We start from the raw sequence: 23,305 nt of genomic DNA, 5'->3' as shown, positions 1-23,305 counted from the left end.
TGTAGAGAGCTAAAGTGGGGCTGAAGTGGTCCCCACGGCTTCCCCTGAGTCCCTTGCTCTTAGGTGAGTTTCAGCCCTAACTACCTGTTTGTATGTGCAGAGGAAGCAGTTATGTGTTCAAATGTGGGTGAGCCTGTATACACACTTTTGATATGGGGGTTATCCATCACCCTTCTGGAAAAATTTGGCCTGGAATATTTCAGATCAGATACTTCTGGGGACAGGTATTGCTATAAAAAGGTACTAAAAACAATTTAATCTCTTATTTCACTAATAGTAAAAGACAGTAAAAGTGTCACCTTCAACTCTCTCCCTTTGAAATGCAAGGTACAGTTCATCCACATGGCTACATTGAGAAAATTAGAGGTATTATTTTGATCACCAGAGAGAGAGAGGGGTGACGGTCCCTTATTTTTCAATGAATGCCTCAAAACATGTTGAGAATGACTTAAAAATACTATTTTTAGATCAGTAGTTTATTTAGTTTTAGAGAGCCAGAGTGATGACTCAAAGTCAAGTCATACAAAGAACTCTATTACCAATACGCTTGATCAAGACTCAGCTTGAATGGCAAAGGGCCATTGAATAGCCCTGACAAAAGAGAGATGGTTTGTGGGTTGCAAAATGACATGGTTCCTATTTGCATGCGCTTTTTCTTGGTTTTAAAATTTAGTCAGAATATAGACAGCCACAAACTTTCCAATAAGAAAAGTGTAACATTAATATTACCTTTGTCACTGCTTAGAAAAATACAGGAAAATGGACTCAGAACTTTCCTATGTTTTTATGCAAGTTTAGTTTCAAACCAGTATTCTAAACTATATGAATGAGTGTATATCCGAACATCCAAAAGAACCATCTAAGGATAATGTTAAGGATGCAAAGCCAAGCAAAGGTAGGAATGCCAGAAGTAAGGTTGCCTGTGCACTCTTAATTCAGCCCTCTTTTGAATATGCATTGTGGGAAGGGACTGTCTTTTTTTCTGTGTTTGTACAGCACCTAACACAATGGGGTCCCAGTCCATGATGGGCTGCTAGGCAAGACAGTAATACAAATAAATAATTAATAATGACACAATCACATACTATTTTTTTCCAGAGAACTCCTATATCATTCAGTGAATGCGTTTTTATCCTCTTAATTCAGTGTGTGATGTCAGGCCTTATTTAATACATTAGCCAAACCCTGCACTGAATTCTTTTATCTTCTCCTGGGTGTTTGGTTCTATGGCACCCATCACCATAGTATCTGAGTGCTTCACAAACTTTAAATAATAATTTATCTTTACATCACCCCTGTGAGGTGAGGGTATTATTAGTATTATCCCCACTATACAGCTGGGGATGGGAAACACAAAGCAGTAAGGTCAGATTTGTTAGAAAAGTCCACTAATCTTGGGTGCCCAACTTGAACAACTTAGGTTTTCAGGGTACATAGCATTTTTATTGTATTTTGAAAGTTCAGAGCACAGCTCCAATTGATCTCAGCTGCAGCTCTGAGCGCTCAGTGCTTCAGCAATTCTGAGCCCAGGAGTCTCATGCTGGGCACCCAAAAAATGAGGCCAAGCACTCAAAAGTTAAGAAATTCCAGAATTAGGCCATAATGCATATGCATAAGGGGGTTGTATTAATATTCCATAGACAATCTTAATTGTGGCATTTCACATCTTTTTAGTATTTAGCTTTGCAATCTTAACATTCTCTTAGGGCTTGTCTACACTGCGACGTTGTCGACAAAACATTTGTCTTTCTGGTACTTAAAAAAGCCGCCCCGCGAAAGACAAATGTTTTGCCGACGAAAGTGGCAGTGTGAACGCGGTTTTGTTGGCAGGAGTGCTCTCCTACTGACAAAGCTAACCCCATTCGTGGGGCTGGAAGTATTTTGTCAGAAAAAATGCCAACAAAATACTGACAGAGAGCGTTCACACACGCCGACAGCTGCATAGTGTAGACAAGCCCTAAATGTAGGTTTGTTTGAGTGTGTGTGTATATAAACATACTGACTCATGCATGCACCTTATACCCTATGTGTAATTCATTGTACACCCTTAAGACTCCCACTCCAGCAAAATTAATATACTGACATGTGTGTCAGTATACAGAAATTTTCAATTTTTCTTAGAACAAGCATTTCACATATTGTAAAAATATTTGGTTATTTTTCTTTCTGAAACTGAATCTAAAGAAACAGTATTTATTACATAAAAGGACTTGCATTAAGAAAGAAAGCTTTTTGTGTGCAGATGTAGAAACAGAACTCCCAGTATTAATTTTGCATACGTATGCTTTAGGAAATAGTGCATACATGTCATCTTCTGCTCATTTATACATTTTTTTCCTTTGGTTCACAGATCATTCCCAAAGGGCGGGGGAGGGGACAAGCAGTGGAAAAATCTACTTCAGAAAATGCCAAAGTAGAATTCCACTCCTGCATCCAATAGTCAAGCCTGCATTTCCCCACAGGGAGAGGCTGGTGGGCAGAGAAGTCATGTTGAGCCCACAATGGGAGGGTCAAGGAGCTGGCTCCATAAATGAGTTTGGCTCCTCTCATCCTGAAAGTTGCCCACAATATCATATCCTATTTTCACTGCATTGCTGACTCTAACTGTTAAAGCATCATGGGTCAGGCCCCAAAAGATCACGAGCTGGGTCTAAAAATCATGAGATTTTGCAAAATAATAAATATTGTTGGGGTGGTAGTTTTTTTGCTTTCTGGGATTTGAGCCTTTAGGGTGAATGTTTGAAGCTTTTCTCCGCAAACGTGAGGGAGAGAAATTCCCTTATTTATAACAATGAAAGCAGAGGTTCTCGTGTAATCATTTGACAATGGGAGCTGGGGCTTTAAAGAAAAACACCAAGTATTGCAAGACTTGCAGTAAAACCGTGAGGCAACATTGCATTTAAAACATATATGCGTGTATCTGCATGCGTGTGTGTGTGTCTATCAGTATTGCCAACCCCAAAGTTTCAAAAATCCTGAGTTAACCCCCAAAATGATGAGGATTTTGTAAACACACAGTGTATGTGACAATTAGTGTTGCCAAATTTATTAAGGCAATTTTGGCTGCCAGTGCAGGAGCTCTCCCCCCTGCCCAGCAATTAATTCTGCCCCCCCACCAGCTCTGATCTGACCAGCTCACATCAATTCTACACCCCTCACCTCTGCTCCCCTGTCATGCCAGTGGTCACCCCCTCCTGGGTCTGGAGGGATTGCTGTGTGGTCCCCTCTGTCCCTTCCAGGCTGGGTGTTGTAGGTGTGGGGGGAGGGGCCGTCCTGTTCCATTCCTTACAAGGTGGAGGAGGGAGCAGAACTTATTTGAGCTGCTGAGCTCCATCAAGTGGAGTGCCCCAAGGGTCGGTCCTGGGGCCGGTTTTGTTCAATATCTTCATAAATGATCTGGAGGATGGTGTGGATTGCACTCTCAGCAAATTTGCGGATGATACTAAACTGGGAGGAGTGGTAGATACGCTGGAGGGGAGGGATAGGATACAGAAGGACCTAGACAAATTGGAGGATTGGGCCAAAAGAAATCTGATGAGGTTCAATAAGGATAAGTGCAGAGTCCTGCACTTAGGACGGAAGAACCCAATGCACAGCTACAGACTAGGGACCAAATGGCTAGGCAGCAGTTCTGCGGAAAAGGACCTAGGGGTGACAGTGGACGAGAAGCTGGATATGAGTCAGCAGTGTGCCCTTGTTGCCAAGAAGGCCAATGGCATTTTGGGATGTATAAGTAGGGGCATAGCGAGCAGATCGAGGGACGTGATCGTTCCCCTCTATTCGACATTGGTGAGGCCTCATCTGGAGTACTGTGTCCAGTTTTGGGCCCCACACTTCAAGAAGGATGTGGATAAATTGGAGAGAGTCCAGCGAAGGGCAACAAAAATGATTAGGGGACTGGAACACATGAGTTATGAGGAGAGGCTGGGGGAGCTGGGATTGTTTAGCCTGCAGAAGAGAAGAATGAGGGGGGATTTGATAGCTGCTTTCAACTACCTGAAAGGGGGTTCCAAAGAGGATGGCTCTAGACTGTTCTCAATGGTAGCAGATGACAGAACGAGGAGTAATGGTCTCAAGTTGCAGTGGAGGAGGTTTAGATTGGATATTAGGAAAAACTTTTTCACTAAGAGGGTGGTGAAACACTGGAATGCGTTACCTAGGGAGGTGGTAGAATCTCCTTCCTTAGAGGTTTTTAAGGTCAGGCTTGACAAAGCCCTGGCTGGGATGATTTAACTGGGAATTGGTCCTGCTTTGAGCAGGGGGATGGACTAGATGACCTTCTGGGGTCCCTTCCAACCCTGATATTCTATGATTCTATGATTCTATGATCTGTTCTCTCATCCCTTGTCCTCCCTCCTGTGAGCATGGCTCCTGTGGGGAGGAGGATAGATCTTGCCTGAGTCTTTCAGCAGCTCTGATTGGCTGCTCTTCCTCAGGAGGAGGGGCATTCGGGGAAAGCAGCCAATCAGAGGGACTTTCCCCCCAAGTCAGGACTGAAAATCTGGAGGGGGTTGGACTTCTTGTGTGCTCCCCAGCTGGCTGCAGTGCCAGCTCCTTGCTTCTCTTCCACCACAGGCTGACAGCCTGTGCGGGGGGCAATACACTGTTGTCTCCTCCTGTCTGAAAGTCCTCTCCTGTCCCCTCCTGTGACCTATGGCAATGGGTGTGAGTTACTGATGGATCTCATGCCCAGACAAGAGTAAACAATGGACCCAGCAAAGCTGTGGGGTTTCTTTGCAGTGCCTGGCTACTCTACATGCTGTACCTGTGACATCAGCTAGTAACGAGCCTGGGCTCAAGTAATGAGATATTCCATAGGCATCAGGGAAAGGTTCCTGGGCAGGCAAAATGGTCTGCAGCCCATTATGCTGTTGAAACCCAGTACAACTGTGCATCACTGTTGGCTGAACACAGGCTGTCAGCACTGACATCTTACCCAGAAGCAAGGACTGACTGTAGCCAGCTGCATTAGTAGAAGGTCCCAGTAATTAAGCAGTTTGATAAGCTTGACACACCACAGTCCTGCTTCCAGGGCCTATGTGAACACGCTGGTGTTAGAATTGCCGGACGCCACAATTGCAGCATCTACGGGTACATTATCAGGTCAGGTAGCCAATGATCATGTCCGGAGAAGTGCCACACAACAGAGAGCCATATGGCAATAGGCAGACTGATGGCAGAGTCGCAAAGGAACCACAGCACTTTCACAGAGGACTACCATGCTGTGGATACACTTGACACAGGTCAAAAGGTACAGGAAATCAGAAAACACACTATGCATTCTCCCATGTAAAGAAAGACTCCAATACTGTGTTGATGCTCAATTATCCTGCTTTGTGCAGCTGTGGAGACCAATGCCCTTCCCCCAAACCATTTCCACATGATATTTACTATAGCCCAGTAGCTCATGTATGACTTTTCGTGGTTACCTTAGATCCCTGTTCCACATTGTCTGTTCTTAGCCTTTCAAAGTTATTGCATTTATAAAGCACCACAATATCTAGGCCCCAATTTGTGTGTATGGAACAAAGTCCTGTACTGCAGACTACTTTGTCTTGATTATGCCTCTTTTTCTGTACACCACAATCACTTTTCCAGGTGTGTGCCTGGCTTTGTGCAGCACCTATGAACTGGGGAGTGCATCGCATTGCTTTTGTTGGGAACAGGACAGAGCTCACGCTTTGGTGAAGTTTGAATTTCTTTCAGAGCTTTTGGGTGCAAGTTGCATTTTTGTAATCTCCAGAGCACTGAGCATTGGTCTGAACAATCACATCCCTTGTAACTTCAGACAGACATAATGAAAAGAATTAACAGTTTTGCCCTTCCAGGAAAAAGGGGAATATATGAATGAGGGAGGGGTACAGAGAGAGAGAGAAAGATTTGTATAGGTTAGAAAAGGGCAATAAAACATCTGGCATTAGTAACTGACATGTGTCAATTTTAAGCATTCATTAAATTCATATTAATGCAAGAACTGTTCTTAAACTCCAAATGCCACTTTTGGTTGCTGTGTTCTTCCATCTGATGGTGATGACTTTTCAGAACTGTACTATGCTTGTTTGCTTGCCACTGGCATCTGACCTGAGGTCAGACTTCTATTTAACCCTTTCCGGTAGGTCAAAAGACAAATTAATCTGGTGAGAATTGAATTGGAAATGAGGTGTCTGGATAACAGGTGTTCCACTTGTGGAATCGCTGCCAGGCTGAAACGTGTTTGCATCTATTCCTATGCCATCCAAGAAATCGTCTCTGAGGTCAGAGAGCCATTCTTAAAACATTTGAGATGGAAAGTTCCCACAGGGAGTGACAGTAGCAGGTGTTTTATGCTAAAATATTGTCTTTCTGACTTTTGAGAACTATCTGAGAAGGACATTTGTAGGTAATTTATTTACTTACTAACAGGTTCAATGGCTACAAGTTGTCCAAGAGGAACCTCTCCCCCTGAAACGGAATGTTACAATTCTTTATTTATTTTTCTAGAGGATGAAGATGATGATGAGATTGTGGAACCCAAAGCACGAAATGACTCAGAGATGGAAAATCAAGAACAGAAACATGAGGTGAAAGAAGGTATGTGTTAAAAAAAGGATTTTGTTACCATTTTTAAGTGCTCCATCCTGCAAATAGTTAACATCATGTGTAGTGCTTACTATTGGCAGTAGTCCCAAGTAGCAGCCCAAGAAATTTAAAAACAATAAATAGTTCCATTTACTCAGATCTAGATTAGTGACATAAAAGAAATATGGTACAGAAGGATGCTGTTCAGACAATTTTCCTGCATTATATCAGGAATTCTCTGCAAGTTGTTGAATACCATGAAAAGTGTTCAGTGTATGTTGAGTCATGGACTTTCCATTCCATTGCCACATAAAGGGAATCCCAATGCTTATATTTGGAATCCTAGGAGGAAGAGAGACATTGGACGGATGTGAACAGAAGAAAAAAACCCTAAATAGAGTCCTAAAAATATCTATTTATTTTAGTTTTCCACATACTTGCAAGTGAGCCCTCTTTGTACCTATGTTATTATATCTGAATGAGTGCCATCACTAACATCATCTAGTTCTTTGTTACAGTTTAGTCTAGTGGAAGTGTTTCATATTGCCACTGACTTCCTTCCTTGACTAGCAAAGGCCAACTCTCATGTGAACGATCAATGTGTAAAGTTTTGGTGGCAATGGGCTTTGTGACACTCACACTGCAGAATTCGAAATAGAGCATGGTAGCGGCTGCAAATGACATAGTCTTAGGCAGGTGCTAAAACGCAATGAATAAATTCACTCTTGCTGAACAGTAAATGAACTTGACTTGTGGTGGCAGAGGTAAAATGGCAGCACATCGATGATGAGCATTAAATAATGTGAATCAAATGATGTTTGATCTATTTCTCTATCTTTTCACCCCTAACAATCCCGTTTGCCTCTCTAATGCAGTCCCCCTTCTCGTGCTCTGAGCAAAACTCAGAGTCTGAAGCCATCTTTTGTGTTTCATGGAAGTGATTAAAACCATGTTACAAGTCAAACAGGAGTTTAGAAGAACATTTCCTGCCACTGCTGCACTCTGTGAGCCTTATTCAGAATTAATGGCTTTTCTGCAAATTAGCACATAATGGGTTAAAAGCATGTTTATGTTGGCATTAAGTACTCTGGCTTCTTTTTTTCTGCAAGGCAAGACAATATTTTGCAAACTTTTTAAAGAATCTCTAATAGATATTATAGTGGCGCCATTCACACTGCTATATAGTAGTTAAGGCTGTGTCAGCACTTCCATTATGAATCCTGTTTTTCAGGGATTTATAACCCAGCCGTAAAAATTTGCTCTGGGCTGAAATTTGGTTTCAGCTCGGGGAACACTTTTTTTTTTTTTAACAGATTTAAAACAAAATCAGCTTGGGCTTGTGTGAGTTATAGGAGTGTAAAGTGTAAGAATCATGAGGGAGAGAAAGGGAGAAAGACAATTTTTTCATGTGTATAACTCAAAAATGGGTTCAGTATTAAAAAAAAAAATAGATTGACCCTGTTATGTTTTGTTTTTCCTCTAAGCCCGCAAGCAATAGTTACATACTTTCTCAGAGTTTCAGGTATTTTCCAAAGGAAATCAGAGTTCTTCTTCATGGATTATAGGTGACCGAGTATGTGAGTGTGCTTAATTTTACCCACAGGAGTAGTGCCATTGGCTTCAATGGAACTAATCACACACATAAGTGTGTGCAGGATCAGTATCTGTTATTGGATCTGTTTCATAGTGACAACAAAGGCTACAATTCATCCACAGTATAGCGGGCCAGCTCAGTGCTGTATGCACCACTTACACCTCCCTTAAGGACTGCACTGAGGCACCAAGAGTAGCAGCACAGAGGTGTCTATCCATTTCTATGCATCGTGGAGAGGGCTACTTCACTGGCTCCATACAAGCGTCCACAGAAGATCACATTGGGGGCAGGCAGGGATCTACCTCTGTGAGGATCCATTGGCCCCAATGCTTCTCACAACACACAACTGGCACACAGAGACTGTGGCTGCTATTCCCAGGTCCCATCATCCTGCCTGCCATTCACATCATAAGAGACAGTCCTTGCCCTACAGAGCTTCTAATATAAGACCCCAGTCCTGCAATTTACAATGTGTAGGAGGAATGCTGCATCTGTGTGGAGCTCCACCAACATCAACGGGCCTCTGCATAGGTGCAGCAGTCCACCGAGCATTTAAATGGCAAAATCACAGCTTTGGACTGACCGTCAGCTGTTCAGGGCAAGGATTGTGTTTGGCCTCTAACCTTTTATCTGTTTTGAAGTCAGTGAGGCTTCTCATGGGAGCCGCAGTCAAATTGTGCATTGTAAATTTCAGGATCAGGGCCTAAATAGGCAAGACAGATAAAGGCGACAAGACAGGAAAAGAAAGTACTATTATCCTCATTTTACAGATTGGGAACTGAGGCACATAGAGACTGAGTTGCCCAAGGTCACACAGGAAGTTGGTGTCTGGGCTGGGAAATAAACCCAGATCTCCTGAATCCCGGTCCAGTGCATGCTGTAAATAATTAGATCAAATCAATCACAACAAATGGTGAACCTGTGGAACTCATTGCCAGGGGACGCTGTGGAAGCCAAAACGATAACTGGGTTCAAAAAAGAATTAGATAAGTTCATGGAGGATAGGTCCATCAATGCCTATTAGCCAAGATAGTCAGGGATGAAATCAGGGATGAAACCCCATGTTCTGGATGTCCCTAAACCTCTGGCAGAATGACAGGGGATGGAGTACTCAAAAATTGCACTGTTCTGTTCATTTCCTCTGACACATCCGGCATTGGCCACTTCGCAAGACAGGATAGGGGCTAGCTAGACCATTGGTCTGATCCACTATGGCCATTCTTATGTTCTTATAACTTCTGGATGATGTCCTATTTGAATATTTAATTATCTTTGTGATGAAAGAATCCCTTTGTTGCTAAAATCAAAATGGCCAAAGTATTATTCACCATATATTCTGCCTTCCATGAACCTTTTTTTAAAAAAAAAGAAAATTTAACCAGAAATTTTTACTAAAGACAAGCTCTAATTCATCAGGCCCAATAATAGTTTTGAAGGTCTATCTAACTGAGTCACTGATGTGCTTAAGTGTTCATTTACCTAAGGACTGGAACATTTATTTATTTATCCATTTATTTTCTGTGGAAGAGGGTCAGAAGTAATTATAGGTAAATAATCCACGTTTTGTCATCTTCAATGGAATGTTTTGAAAGGAACTTCAATAGAATGAAATAAAAAAAATCACATTATATAGTACCTCTGTACTGTATTTAAATATCGGTGGACCTAATCTTGCTTTCCTTACTCAGGCAATGCATCAAAGTCAGACTTTAAGTTTTCAGAATCAGACCCCATGCTGTGTCTAGAAGCAACAGAAGACAAGTTCAAAAAGAGTCTGAGACACCCTGCTGTTGGCAGCGAGCCCTTAACTTTAAAATGCCCTGGTTTTTGACAGTTGATCACACAGACCCTTAGAGGAAAAGTTCATTGACTTTAACTAATTTGTTAGATAACTGCAAAAAAATAATCTTAACCAGAAATAGAGAAATTAAATAAGAAGCTTGTAAGGGATATTCAGAATACCTGAAAATAAATGTTACCGGAAATGCAGCCGGATGGCCCCTATCAAGACAAACAACAGAACTGTAGCTAGAAACACAGGAAAAATCAATGGGATATGAGGGCATGTTCTACCAGGGTTTGCTCAGCACCTTACAAGATTATGTCAAAGATTTTCACAGCTCTTGTTAGCTAACAAATCTAAAGGTTGAATGGATTTACACCATGCTCCTCACCCCCACCCCCAAAAGAAGTACAGAACTAAGAAGAGCTGTGCTATCTCTGGTTGTAGCTATGCTCTCACAATTTCTTTCTTTTTTTTTTTAAACAGGTTTTTTTTTTTAATAGATGCTAGTAACTTAGTCAGACTTTTATAATGGGCTAGGCTGCAGGAAACTATTTCATATTCCTTTGCACTTAGTTAAATGTAGATTTTCTTCTTTACATACTCCCTTTGACTCCAGTGGGAAAAGAATCAGGCCCTGACTGATTAAGAGTTTGCAGGATTAGCCTCTCACTTATATTGTCATCAAAACTATTGGTTTATATTTAACCCAATTTTGCTCCCATCTGGTGGGAACAAGACTGGAGCCTTTGTTAGGTCCTTTCCTAAATTTATAAGAGAGTTCCTATGTAGACAAAGTACATTTTTTCTGTTATGTTCAAACACATAGGTTTAAAATTTGTGGAGAAAAGACTTGAGATGCTGCAAAATGAAATCTTCAGGGATCATTTTAATTCAGGTGTAGATTGATAAAATACCATTTGTTTTCATAGCTACATGTTGAATAACTGTTGCCTTCACGTCTCTTCCATTTTTTTAGGTTTTTAAAAGACATTTGGTTCAGTGTAGAATATATTTCATTGTGGTTTCTGGATACACATCATATTTTTTCCTCTGAAACAGTCTGTCTGCATTTTTAAAAATGATATTTTAAAATGTATACAGAGAGTTTATTGACTTTTGTTGCGATCCCACACAGCTCCAGAGACATCAGGCCAAAATGCTACTTATGGTTACATGATACAGCCCCACTGAAGTTATAATAAATTCATGGCCCCCAAGGATTTCATGGTTGTCACTATGCATCATGCTATGGCCCATCAGAACGTCATGGTCAAAGTGGGGATAGAACTTGGACCCTCTTTCTATCTAATAAGATGCTAGAAGAATCTGTTAGCAATCAGCAGTATAGGCCCTATGCATTATTTAGCTATGTTGGTTCTATCCAGTAGAAGATAGTGGTGCACATAAACATTAGCCAGATCAGTACAAAGTGAATGGGGTTGCCTCGTCTTAAAGGAGAGCAGAATTTGGCCCACATTGGCTGGAATTTAATAAAAATAGTTGTAAACAATCAGCATATAGATTCACTTGATGCTGGTAACTAAATATCCTATTGTTTAACCTGTGTTAAACATCAAAGGGGTATGAAAATTTTATATATTTTTTTGTTTTCTTCTATATAGTAAATAAATTTGAAGCCCAATATTGCATTGTCAAATATAATTTGTGAAGATGCTATGGCCACATCCAGGTGAACAAGGCCTCTGGGGAAAAAAATACTTTGATCAGCCACTTAGGTTTCTCTTAGTTTCCTCAGAAGAAATTTGTGTGTCTCTTAAAAGCTGAGATCAAAGTACCTGGAAGCTGCCGGAAGGGGAAAAAATTGCATAGAACCTTTTTATTTTATTCAAGGTAATGGTCATACACAGGGAGAAGGAACGGGGGGAAAATGGAAATAGCTCTGAAAGATAAATGGGTGGAAAAATCTTCATATTAAAAAGAGCAACCATGTGTGTTTCAGTTTTCCGCTTATACTTGTATTTGTCACGAGTTGCAGAAGTGTTTTGCATTAGAAAAAGTAATGATATTAACATTCTTGTAAGCAGAGCTCGCCTCAAATAAAACTTCAGAGGCAGCCGAAAGAAACGAGAAAATAAGGTTAAAATATGAAGCTTAATATTGCCTGGGGCATCTGGTGTGTCAGTAAGAAGAATGAGGTAAGCTTGTTTATGTCGTACAAACATTAGCCAAGGTGTTTCTGATACTGAAGAGGGTTTAATAGTCTGTTGGCTTCACACAGATGATCGAGAGCTAGGAGGGAGATTTTGCTGAGGCAGAACTGCAGCCATTCATGTCTCCATTGCCCATGAACACCCTGGAGTTTTCAAACTGTTTATTTTTTTCCTTTCTCCCTTCTGCTGATTTTTTTGTGGAGGGGGAGGGGGCATATATAGTTGGCAAATGCCCAAGTAAAGAATTTATATTTCCAAGCTGCAGAGAAGATTAGGTTTACCTGATAGTTTTAACCATTTGGAGCAGTGTAAAATTAGTTTGCCATTTGCCTTCACATTCATTTTCTCTCCTTATATGCCTTTTCACTGTATTGTCATGCTTGTTGTCTGTGATGCTGGGAAAGCAGTTCTTTGGTGAGGTTGGGATGTTGTCTCATTACAGGCTTCCTCTCCAGATGAGTTCATTTAGTGCTAATCACTATTCAGTAGTGGATGCTACAGTAGGTCAACATGTACTTTTTGCCCGTTGTTCCTTTCTTACATGCAATGCCCCCATCTAATGCACTTACAGATATACTGTTCTCCTGCTGGTGGTAATTGTTTCACTGATAGGAAGGCCATGCAGGGGATGTCTATACCCCTTTCCTGGCTTGGAACTCCACAGGGACCACTAATATAACAGTGCATAGTGGAGGGAGTGTCTGGCTTGGGGGAAACAGAGGGATTGGATCATGGAGCTTCAACAAAGGCTACAGATACGAACTACCCAGCTGCTCTGTTTCCTGGGGGTAGGATTTCTCCCGCACCCCGTGCATCTTCCTCATCCCCAGTCTGTCTATGGACCAGACACTGTGCAGAGAATTTGCCTTTCAAAGTTAAAACTTAGACCAGTTCAAGCAACCCTAGCAACACAACCCAATTAATAGGCCCCCAAATTAGCTTGGATTAGCTGGCCTAGAGAAAGGAGATTACACCCTGGGCAGTAGATGGTGCGGTCTTTGGTGTGGAATAATGAGTGCTTTGTTACTGAGCAGACTATTGCCTATATTGGGGTAGGCAGTAGATTCTCCTTGTGAAAGCGAAAGTCAACAGTCTCTGTTAGGAGGGGTCCCAGGTAGAGCCCTGCCACAGGACTGGGATCCCACGGGGTCTCACAGGACCTGCTGCCAAAATAGAGGGAACAGGTAAAATGTACTTTGTGGCAGGCTGGACTGGGTGCGCAAATAAACCAGACTGCGGTAATTTGTGGGAAAACACTAGATCTCTCGTCAGTTTGTCATAAATAGAATTTCAGCAAAGTAAAGCAAGTTTTTCTTTTTTTTATATAAAGGTTTTAATATTTAAATTTAAGCAAGGGATAGAAAAAGGTTTGATGTCTATTATATCAGGAGTTAAAATATTTTTAGGGCTGTCAATCACAGTTAACTCAAGTGATTAATGCAAAACAAGTTAACTAGATTAAAAAAAATTGTATTTAATCACAATTTTAATCTCACTGTTAAACAATAATAGAATACCAATTTAAATTTATTATAAATATCTTTGGATGTTTTTCTACATTTTCAAATATATTTATTTCAATTACAACACAGAATACAAAGTGCACAGTGCTCACTTAATATTATTATTTTTATTACAAATATTTGCACTGTAAAAAAGATAAACGAAAGAAAGATTTTCAATTCACCTCATACAAGTACTGCAGTGCAATCTCTTTATTGTGAAAGTGCAACTAACAAATGTAGAATTTTTTTTTACAGTCTTTGCACTCAAAAACAAAACAATATAAATCTTTAGAGCCTACAAGTCCACTCAGTCCTACTTCTTGTTCAGGCAATCACTAAGACAAACAAGTTTTTGTTTACGTTTATGGGAAATAATGCTGCCCGCTTCTTATTTAAAATGTAACCTGAAAGTGAGAACAGGCATTCGCATGACACTGTTATAGCTGGCATTGCAAGGTATTCAAATGCCAGATATGCTAAATATTCATATGCCCCTTTATGATTTGACTTGTAGATTGCACTATTTTTTAAAATATTTTTGCAGTGTAAATACTTGTAATAGAAATAATAATATAAAGTGAGCACTGTACACTTTGTATTCTGTGTTGTAATTGAATCAATATATTTGAAAATGTAGAAAAACATCCACAAATATTTATAATAAACTTAATTTGGTATTCTGTTATTGTTCATCTGTGTGATTAAAGCTGCAATTAATCGCAACTATTTTTTTAATCTCTTTTTTATCTCTTTTAATCTTTTTTGTGATTTTTTTTAATTGTTTGACAGCCCTAATTTTTTTTACATGGTTAAAGCAATATTTGTTTTATTCTTTAGTGGTAAAAATTGTGTCTAAATTCTGTGTGTGTGCGTATATATACACACAATCTTTTTTTTTTTTTTTTTGGTAGCATAGGGGAATCTGTGTCTCTTGTGGGTTTTGCGGGATCTAAGGTTTTTGCAGATGCAAGTGGGATAAAAGTGAAAGAAACAATGCGGGAGCAGGTGGGAGTGGGTATTACAGTATGGGACAGGAGTGGGATTAAAAAATAGTCCCATGCAAGGCTCAGGTCCCAGGTATTCTTTCTTCTCTCATACCATCAAGGAAGGTCAGAATCACATTCGATGCCTCTCCTTACGCTGACTTCTTCCAGTTCATTTCAGAGCTTTCCTTTTCAGAGTAATGCTCATACTCCAAGTCATATGACACTGGATCATGAGCAGTAAACATCACACTAATATTTCAGCCTTTATGGGGTAAGATGGACCCCTATGACTTGCTGCATATTTGGCCACACTATCTAAACTGGCCCTGCAGTTTAAAAATTACGATGATGAGGACAGACTTATAAAGGACAAATATTAGTAAGAGACAGGCAGGGTGTCCAGTGGTTAGGACACTAGTCTGGAACTTGAGAAATCCAGGTTCAGTTCCCTGTTTTGCCACAGACTTTGGGCAAGTCATGTCTCTCTGGGCTTCAGTTCCACATCTGTAAAATGGGGATAATAGTATTTCCTTATCTCACAGCGGTGTTGTGACGATAAACACAGTGAAGGTTGCAAAGTGTTCAAGTTCTACAGTGCTAGGGGCTATATAAGAATCATAGATAAATATTCTGCTTTTGCTACCTCCATGCTACCTGAATGAATCCATGTATCTGAGAGCAAATGTGGTTTCCTGTGTCCTCTTCGGTACAGTGTGGAGCCAAGCCTTCTAAGGCCAAAACCCAACAAAACCCCAAGCTACTGGGTGGGAAATGTCAAAAGGGGGTGTGCACAGCTGTGTCAATCTGGTATTTGAAACAAAAATCCTATATACTACAGCTCAGCAAGTGGAACATAGTTTCGAAGTGTAGCTTTGAACTCTGTCATTTTGAGTTTCATTAAGCGTTAGGGTACACCAAGGTATGAAGTTACAGTTTAATATCAGTGCTCTCGAGGTGTTCTCAGAGATACAAGGTAAATTCAAGTATATTGAATTAACCTTTGGGCTGTTGCTATTTAACCTAGTAAGATCTGGAGAGACTGAGATATTTTAAAAAATAAATACCTCAATTAAAATCTGAACAGTCAGGTCAAACATAGAAGACCTTTGATTCAGCTATTAATCAGTACTGGTTGGAATCTGTAGTTTTAGAAAAACACTTTTTTAGCTGTTGATTCTTTTACGATATGTTGTTTGGAAGCCTATTTACAAATGTTGGGCCAAATTCTTTTCTGGCATAACTGCACTAAAGTCATTAGAGCTTCACCAGCTGGAAATTTGGTCCATTGGCAGGATTAATTTGTTGTAAATCAATGACACCTGTGGCATTTTCCAAAGGTAGATCCTGCACCCTTTTCCAAAGTAGCTAATATAACTAAAACAAAGATTAATTGTTTAAAATGTCATATTGGTAAAGACAGCTTTTCAGTTTATTATGTTTGATTTACAAGATTATAGAGATAGCATGCAATGCATTACAAATCACTGGGGTTGGCTGGTATAAACTGAAAGGAGAATTTAGCTTTGGAACTTTAAGAACTTCTCAATTTCCTTTTCTCCTGATATCCACACTCAAGTTATAGTTTGTGAACAGGTTATTAAACCCTATGAGGAAAGTAAACTCAGTGAATCTTGTAGGGAGTGTTTTTTAACTGGTGGAATATATTGGAAAATGTCCTTTTCAGAATTTGGGCCCAGTTAACGTAAACCAAAAGATCTGGCCCATATCCTTTGTAATAGGATTGTTATATATGACCCGCTTGTGGGTGGCCCCTGAGTGAGTACACAGTGTGAGGAGCAGGGCACAAAGAGCCTTCCCCCACTTGTGCCCCCACCATCACCTTATCAAGTTCCAGCTACAATTGCACAATCCCACAAGGTACCAGAGTGCCCTCTTCTCCACCAGCAATAGAGCTGGCCACTATCATAAAGGGGAGTATATTGTAAAAGGGTTTAGCAATAGGTGTGCTCCCTTGCGCACTGGAGAGCTCTGGGAGGCTCCTTCGCCTACTCAGGGCTATAAGCCAATCTAAGGGCTAGGTATTCAGAGGTTCCAAGCACCTACAATTCCAGTTGAAGTCAATGGGAGTTGCAGGAGCTCTGCACCTCTAAGAATCAGGCTGTAGTGTAGCAAAGTGTGATGAATCTTGGAGATGTATAACACAGATATCATATATGTTAGTCACTGATTATAAATAAATATAAGCATATGCTATGATCACACAAACTGACAATTGAGTGTGCAAGCCTAAAAATCCCCATCTCATGTAAGTAGGCTTGGCAAAATTCAATCCTTAATTTCTGATAATATCAATGTATATTTTTAAGCATTTTTTTTAGATTTTTATCAATTTAAATTTTCAGAGCTGCAGAACATTATGCGAGGATCACACAAGGGAGAGGATCAGACAATAATTATTTAATGACAGTAGATAATGAGAATCAAAAAGTTAAAGTTTTATAATTGTTAAAACACAAACTGTCCACATCACGTGTCAAAATATTCAAAGTAAATAGCCTTAAATGAAACTCTAATAATTTCTCAAGCAGCAACTTTCTTGCTTTGCCTAACTGTAAATTTTGATTATTATTGATGGAAATATTATTTTGTCAATTTGTGTGCGTACAGGGAAATTTGTTTGTCAGCATTAACTAATAAAAATCTAATTCTTCCAAACCTACATATAAGTAGTCACATTTCTTCCAATGGTCATTCATTTGGAAAATGTCTAGTCTTCTAAGGGTTAAGCATATTTTTAATCATATGTCAGAATCTGGCTCAAAAAAATACTATGCCTGTAAAAGAGTTTGATTCTCTGTAGCTTTTGTCGGTGTCAGTGAGCAGGGAATTGTACAGTAAGTCCGTCCACTCTGGTTTTAAAGTTCTTTTACAAATAATAAAAAAATATTTAAAGAAAATAGAATTTGTTTGTTTTTTAAATTTTCTTCACTGTTAACATGCGAAGGGAACTTTAGCTATTTATTTCATTGCCTCACAAACTATCCAAAACAGGAACAAAATTTACCAGTTGCACCAGGAAGAAAATGAAAGAACAGAACAGAAGTATTATCTGACGTGAAATCCAGCAGCCCTTTTAATACAATAAACTGTAGTATAACTTTTACCAAGTTAAGAAGATTATTTTATTTTAGCCATAAAAAGTTATCTGCTTTAAAAGGGCATTTAAGACAGGTCCTCTGTTATATAAGTGTTATGCTTTTTCAAGTTTAGTATGGCAATTAATGTCAGTCAGAACTATTTCCTGAAATATGAATGAAGGGTTTATTTAATTTTGGGTCTTAAGTATTTTCCTCTTCAGAATAATAAATATGCAAGATATAGGATCTCTTCTGCATAAATGCTACATTCTATGACTACAGGAGTACATTTTGATACATTTAAAATCATTCTTAGTAATAATTTTAAATGTAAGGCACTGATTTATTCCTGTCAGTAATGCAATGAGCTTTCGTATAAAAAGTTCCTTTTTACTGAAGACTTTATTCATTTGGAAACGTCTTCGCTGTCATATTCTTAACAATGTCTTTGTACTTTGCAAGCTCCTCCTAGAGAATTGACAGAGGAAGAAAAACAACAGATTCTCCATTCAGAAGAATTCCTGATATTTTTCGACCGGACAATACGTGTAATTGAGCGAGCTTTGGCTGAAGATTCAGACATATTCTTTGACTACAGTGGCAGAGATGTAGAAGAGAAAGATGGGTCAGTTTTTTACTTTTTTAAATAACACCCCCACTCTAATGTATATTGAAGAAAAGCTGATAAAAGTGCATCTTTAAAAAAATAGAATACTGGTCAGAGAGAGACAATGAAACCTCAGAGATTGATAGTTTGAAAGTCTATAATCAGTGTGTTATACTGAAGTATTTTGTAAAATAGCTTCGTGCTTGATCTGATTTCTTTTAAAATTCTTATTAGAGCTAGTCTATATTTTTTGAATTTCAATCTTTTGACAACATTTCAAATTTTGATGAAAACAAGGAAAATATTGGGAAAAAAATGATTTTTCCCTCTGATTATTATTTGTCATTTCATACTCCTTTTTAAACTTTGGACCAGATTTTTATGTGTAGTTAGGCACCTAAAGGTGTGGAAAGGCTCATGGGATCTTGAAAAGTGAATAGGAGCCTAACTTCTATTGGAGTTGAAAATCCCCTGATGTTCCAAACTACTTTAAAAATCTGGCTCTTTGAAACTGAGCTACTGACTAGATCATCAAGAGAAATCTTTAGGACAACTTCTTCATTATGATTCTTCTTTATTATAGCACTATCTTTCAGACAATGTAAAAAAATCAAGGTCTTGATCACCTGTATTTGTTAATGTGTCATTACACATTTCAAAGGTGGGGTGTTAGTACTGAAATCTTAGACAGTTTCCACCTGAAGTAATTGCATTCTGCCTAAATGAGGGCTTGTCTACATGGTCTGAGAGTGTGTGACAAGCTGAGGTGTGAATCTACAACACACTAGCCTGCTGTGCACTAACTGGCCATGTGGACCCTGCTGCGGTGCACGAAAAGTTCTGTGGTGCAGTATGTCAAAGTGTGTGTGGTAGCAGGGTCCACCCAGGCAGATACTGAGTGGCAGGCTAGAGAACTGTAGATTCATACCCTAGTTTCGCACGCTCTAAGTCTTTGTGTGGACAAGCTCTAAAATTTCCCCCACAGTTTTAATTGGATACAGTGTTCTTCATGGACTACCCTAAGCTGTTGGGTAGCATTGCAGTCCACTACTGCACTGCTGCTTCAGTTCACCCCAGAGGGTCCTGTGATTCCTCTACACAGAGTTTATACAGCCAGTTAGTAAAATCTGTGAAGTATTTGGATCCATGTAGCTGAAAGGTGCTATGTAAATGCAAGATCACAATCATTAAATGTCTTTAAATTGAAGCAAGAGTTTCTTTGTCTAAAGTTCAAGAAGAATCATGAAGACAACTTTGAACAGCCCAATCCGTTGAATTCACCCTTCTCCTCACAGAGCCAAACCTAAGTGGGGTTAGGGATGATGGAATCTACTTCTCAACTAGAAAAGGAGTACTTGTGGCACCTTAGAGACTAATCAATTTATTTGAGCATAAGCTTTTGTGAGCTACACTCACTTCATCGGATGCATACTGTGGAAAGTGTAGAAGATCTTTTTATCCACACAAAGCATGAAAAAATACCTCCCCCACCCCACTCTCCTGCTGGTAATAGCTTATCTAAAGTGATCACTCTCCTTACAATGTGTATGATAATCAAGTTGGGCCATTTCCAGCACAAATCCAGGTTTTCTCTCCCCCCCCCCCCACAAACCCACTCTCCTGTTGGTAATAGCTTATCTAAAGTGACTACTCTCCTTACAATGTGTGTGATAATCAAGGTGAGCCATTTCCAGCACAAATCCAGGGTTTAATAAGAACGTCTGGGGGGAGAGGGGGGGTAGGAAAAAACAAGGGGAAATAGGTTACCTTGCATAATGACTGTCATTATGAAGGTAACCTATTTCCCCTTGTCTTTTCCTCCCCCCGTCCCCACCCCAGACGTTCTTGTTAAACCCTGGATTTGTGCTGGAAATGGCCCAACTTGATTATCATACACATTGTAAGGAGAGTGATCACTTTAGATAAGCTATTACCAGCAGGAGAGTGGGGTGGGGGGAGGTATTTTTTCATGCTTTGTGTGTATAAAAAGATCTTCTACGCTTTCCATAGTATGCATCCGATGAAGTGAGCTGTAGCTCACGAAAGCTTATGCTCAAATAAATTGGTTAGTCTCTAAGGTGCCACAAGTACTCCTTTTCATAATGGGTTTGGAGGCTATCTTCTGAGAAGTACAGTAACTCCTCACTTAAAGTCATCCTGGTTAACGTTTCGTTGTTATGTTGCGGATCAATGAGGGAACATGCTCATTTAAAGTTGCACAATGCTCCCTTATAACATCGTTTGGCAGCCACCTGCTTTGTCCGCTGTTTGCAGGAAGAGCAGCCCGTTGCAGCTAGCTGGTGGGGGCTTGGAACCAAGGTGGACCATCAGCCCCCCTATCAGCTCCCCATTCCCCTAAGTTCCCTGTGCGGCAGCCTCCCAGCAGGCTATCAATTGCTAACAGTTCAGCTGTCTCTCCCCCCACTGCCGTGTGCTTCTTCCGCCCTCTGCCTTGGAGCTGCTCCCTGAGCCTCCTGCTTGCTGTGCAGGGGGCAGGAGGGGAAGAGGGGGGCTAATGTCAGGGTGTCCCCCTCCCCCCTGCTCCTGCACCCCACTTACCGCATCTTCCATAGAGCAGGGGGGCACACGACAGGGACAGGGCTTAGGACAGAGGGAGCTTCCTGGCAGCACCTGTGGTCTCAGCTTGCTGATCTACTTAACAAGGCAGTGTACTTAAGAGTGGGGTCAGCATATTGAAAGGTACAATGCGCATCTCCCTCTCTCTCTCTCTCTCTCTCACACACACACACACACACACACACACACACACAGTGTGTGTCTCTGTCTGCCATGCTGTCTCCCTTCACTGCATTTGTGCTGCCTTGTAGAGAGTGAGGCTACATTCACTACAATGAGTTAACCCTTTAGGGATCAGCCAATTGCTACTTCATCATTTAGCAGTAAGGCATTCCCTGGGAAGTATCCCACCCTCTGACTTCACCACCTCAACCAAGCTTCACAATCATCGTCGCTGTGTACCAGTATTAAATTGTTTGCTTAAAACTTATACTTTGTGTGTGTGTGTATATATAATATAGTCTTTTGTCTGGTGAAAAAAATTTCCCTGGAACCTAACCCCCCCCATTTACATAAATTCTTATGGGGAAATTGGATTCACTTAACATCGTTTCGCTTAAAGTTGCATTTTTCAGGAACATGATTCCAATGTTAAGTGAGGAGTTACTGTATTAGTGCTCCTTACCAGGCTACCATAGGGCTTCCATGACATTAGGGTTGCCAACCCTCCTGGATTGGCCAGGAGTCTACTGGAATTGGCCTCAGTCTCCCAGTGACTATTAAAAGCAATCCAGGAGTTTTTAATAGGCCAAAAGTCCGGTCGGTGATGCAGCAGGGCTAAGGCAGGCTTCCTGCCTATTCTGGCTCCACGTGGCTCCCGGAAGTGGCTGGCATGTCTGGCTCCTAGCCACAGGGGTGGCCAAGGGGTCTCTGTGGGCTGCCCCTCATGCCCTGCCCAGAGCGCCAACTCCGCAGCTCCCACTGGCTGGGAACTGCAGCCAATGGGAGCTGTGGGGGCAGTTCCTGCAGGCAGGGGCAATACACTGAGCCACCTGGTCCCCCCTGAGCCTAGGAGCCAGACATGCTGGTCGCTTCTGGGAGCCATCCGAGGTAAGCGTTGCCCAGAGCCTGCACCTCTCACCCCCTTCCGCACCCCAACCCCCTGCCTCAGCCCTGAGTCCCCTTCTGCACCCCGACCCCCTGCCCCAGTCTCATCCCAGAGCCCCCTCCCACACTCCGAACCCCTCTGCTCCACCTCCCAGCCCAGAGCCCACACCCCCACCTGCACCAAAGCCCTTGCCCCACCCCGGTGAAAGTGAGTGAGGGTAGGGGAGAGCGAGCGATGGAAGGAGGGGGGATGGAGTGAGATGGCATGGGGCCTCGGAGAAGGGGCGGGGCAGGGGTATGGCCTTGGGGGAAGGGCAGGGCAGGTGGTGTATGAGTTTGTGCGATTAGACAGTTAGCAATGGCAACCCTACATGACATCGAAGACCTTACTTAGACCCTTGCAGTGAGTGAATCCACAATGAACACAAGAAGGTAACCTGTAATAGGGGAATACATATATAGGACCAGACAGTCATTATAACTTGAGTGGTGATACCTTATGTCGATTTGGAGCTGGGGCATATTATGGCTTTATAAGAACTATATGCATTTCATAGGCACTGTTTATTTTTATTTGAACTGTGGCCATACCTAGAAGCTCCCGCCATGGACTAGGATCCCATTGTGCTAGGTGCTGTACAAACCCTGAACAAAAGATGGTCCCTGCCCCAAATAGCTTACAATCTAAGTATAAGACAAGAAACAACAGCTGGATATAGATAGACCAGATGGAGGAGCACCAGGAAACAATGAGATCATACTAGTCAGTGTGATAGGCAGTAGTTACAGTTCACCACTTGCCTAACAGTTGTCAAGTTTTTGGTAAGTATCAGGGCACACGAGAGTTTTAAGAAGGGTTTGGAAGGAGGATAAGGAATTAGCTTTTTGGATGTTTACAGGGAGCTCCTGCCATGCATGAGAGACAGCATGGGAGAAAGGGATCATTGTTTGAAAATATAACAAATGAGTGATGAAGGCTAGAATCATTGGACGATTGGAGGTGGGAAGTGACATCTTATTAGTATGAGAGAGATGATCAGTGGGGTAGGGATAGGCTGAGAATGGTCTTGAAAATTAAGACAAATAGCTCATGTTTGATGAATGGAGAAAGGGGAGCCAGTGGAGGGATGCAAGAGAAGGGGTGACAATCAAAGCAATGAACTAGCAAAATGGTCTTTGCTGCAGAATTTTGAATGGAAATGATTGGGACAATATTGCAGAGAAGAGGAAGTTGCAGTAGTCAAGATGGGAAATGATGAGACTTTTAGCTGTGTGGGTGGATAGGAAAGGTTGTATCTTAGTGATGTTACACAAAAAAAAAAAAATTGGCAAGGTTTAGACAAAGCCTGAATGTGAGGCTCAAGATTGAGGACAGA

General features: G+C 41.0%; 1 protein-coding gene across 10 annotated transcripts in view; it reads left to right on the top strand.

The window, feature by feature from the left end:
- Window positions 1–23,305, top strand: part of DYNC1I1 (dynein cytoplasmic 1 intermediate chain 1) — a 272,137-nt gene that overhangs the window by 142,491 nt on the left and 106,341 nt on the right. For all 10 annotated transcript variants that reach the window (XR_012157549.2, XM_073333889.2, XM_073333887.2 and 7 more), the window contains 2 exons: window positions 6,481–6,570; window positions 18,161–18,323. Coding sequence is in view for 9 of the 10 variants with exons in the window: in XM_073333889.2 (XP_073189990.2) it covers window positions 6,481–6,570; window positions 18,161–18,323 (253 nt within the window). In the remaining variant the exon portion in view is untranslated. The remainder of the gene's footprint in view (window positions 1–6,480; window positions 6,571–18,160; window positions 18,324–23,305) is intronic.

This window comes from Lepidochelys kempii, chromosome 2 (genome assembly GCF_965140285.1).
Source record: "Lepidochelys kempii isolate rLepKem1 chromosome 2, rLepKem1.hap1, whole genome shotgun sequence".
Classification (NCBI taxonomy): domain Eukaryota; kingdom Metazoa; phylum Chordata; order Testudines; family Cheloniidae; genus Lepidochelys; species Lepidochelys kempii.
This window is presented reverse-complemented; position numbering and strand designations above follow the sequence as displayed.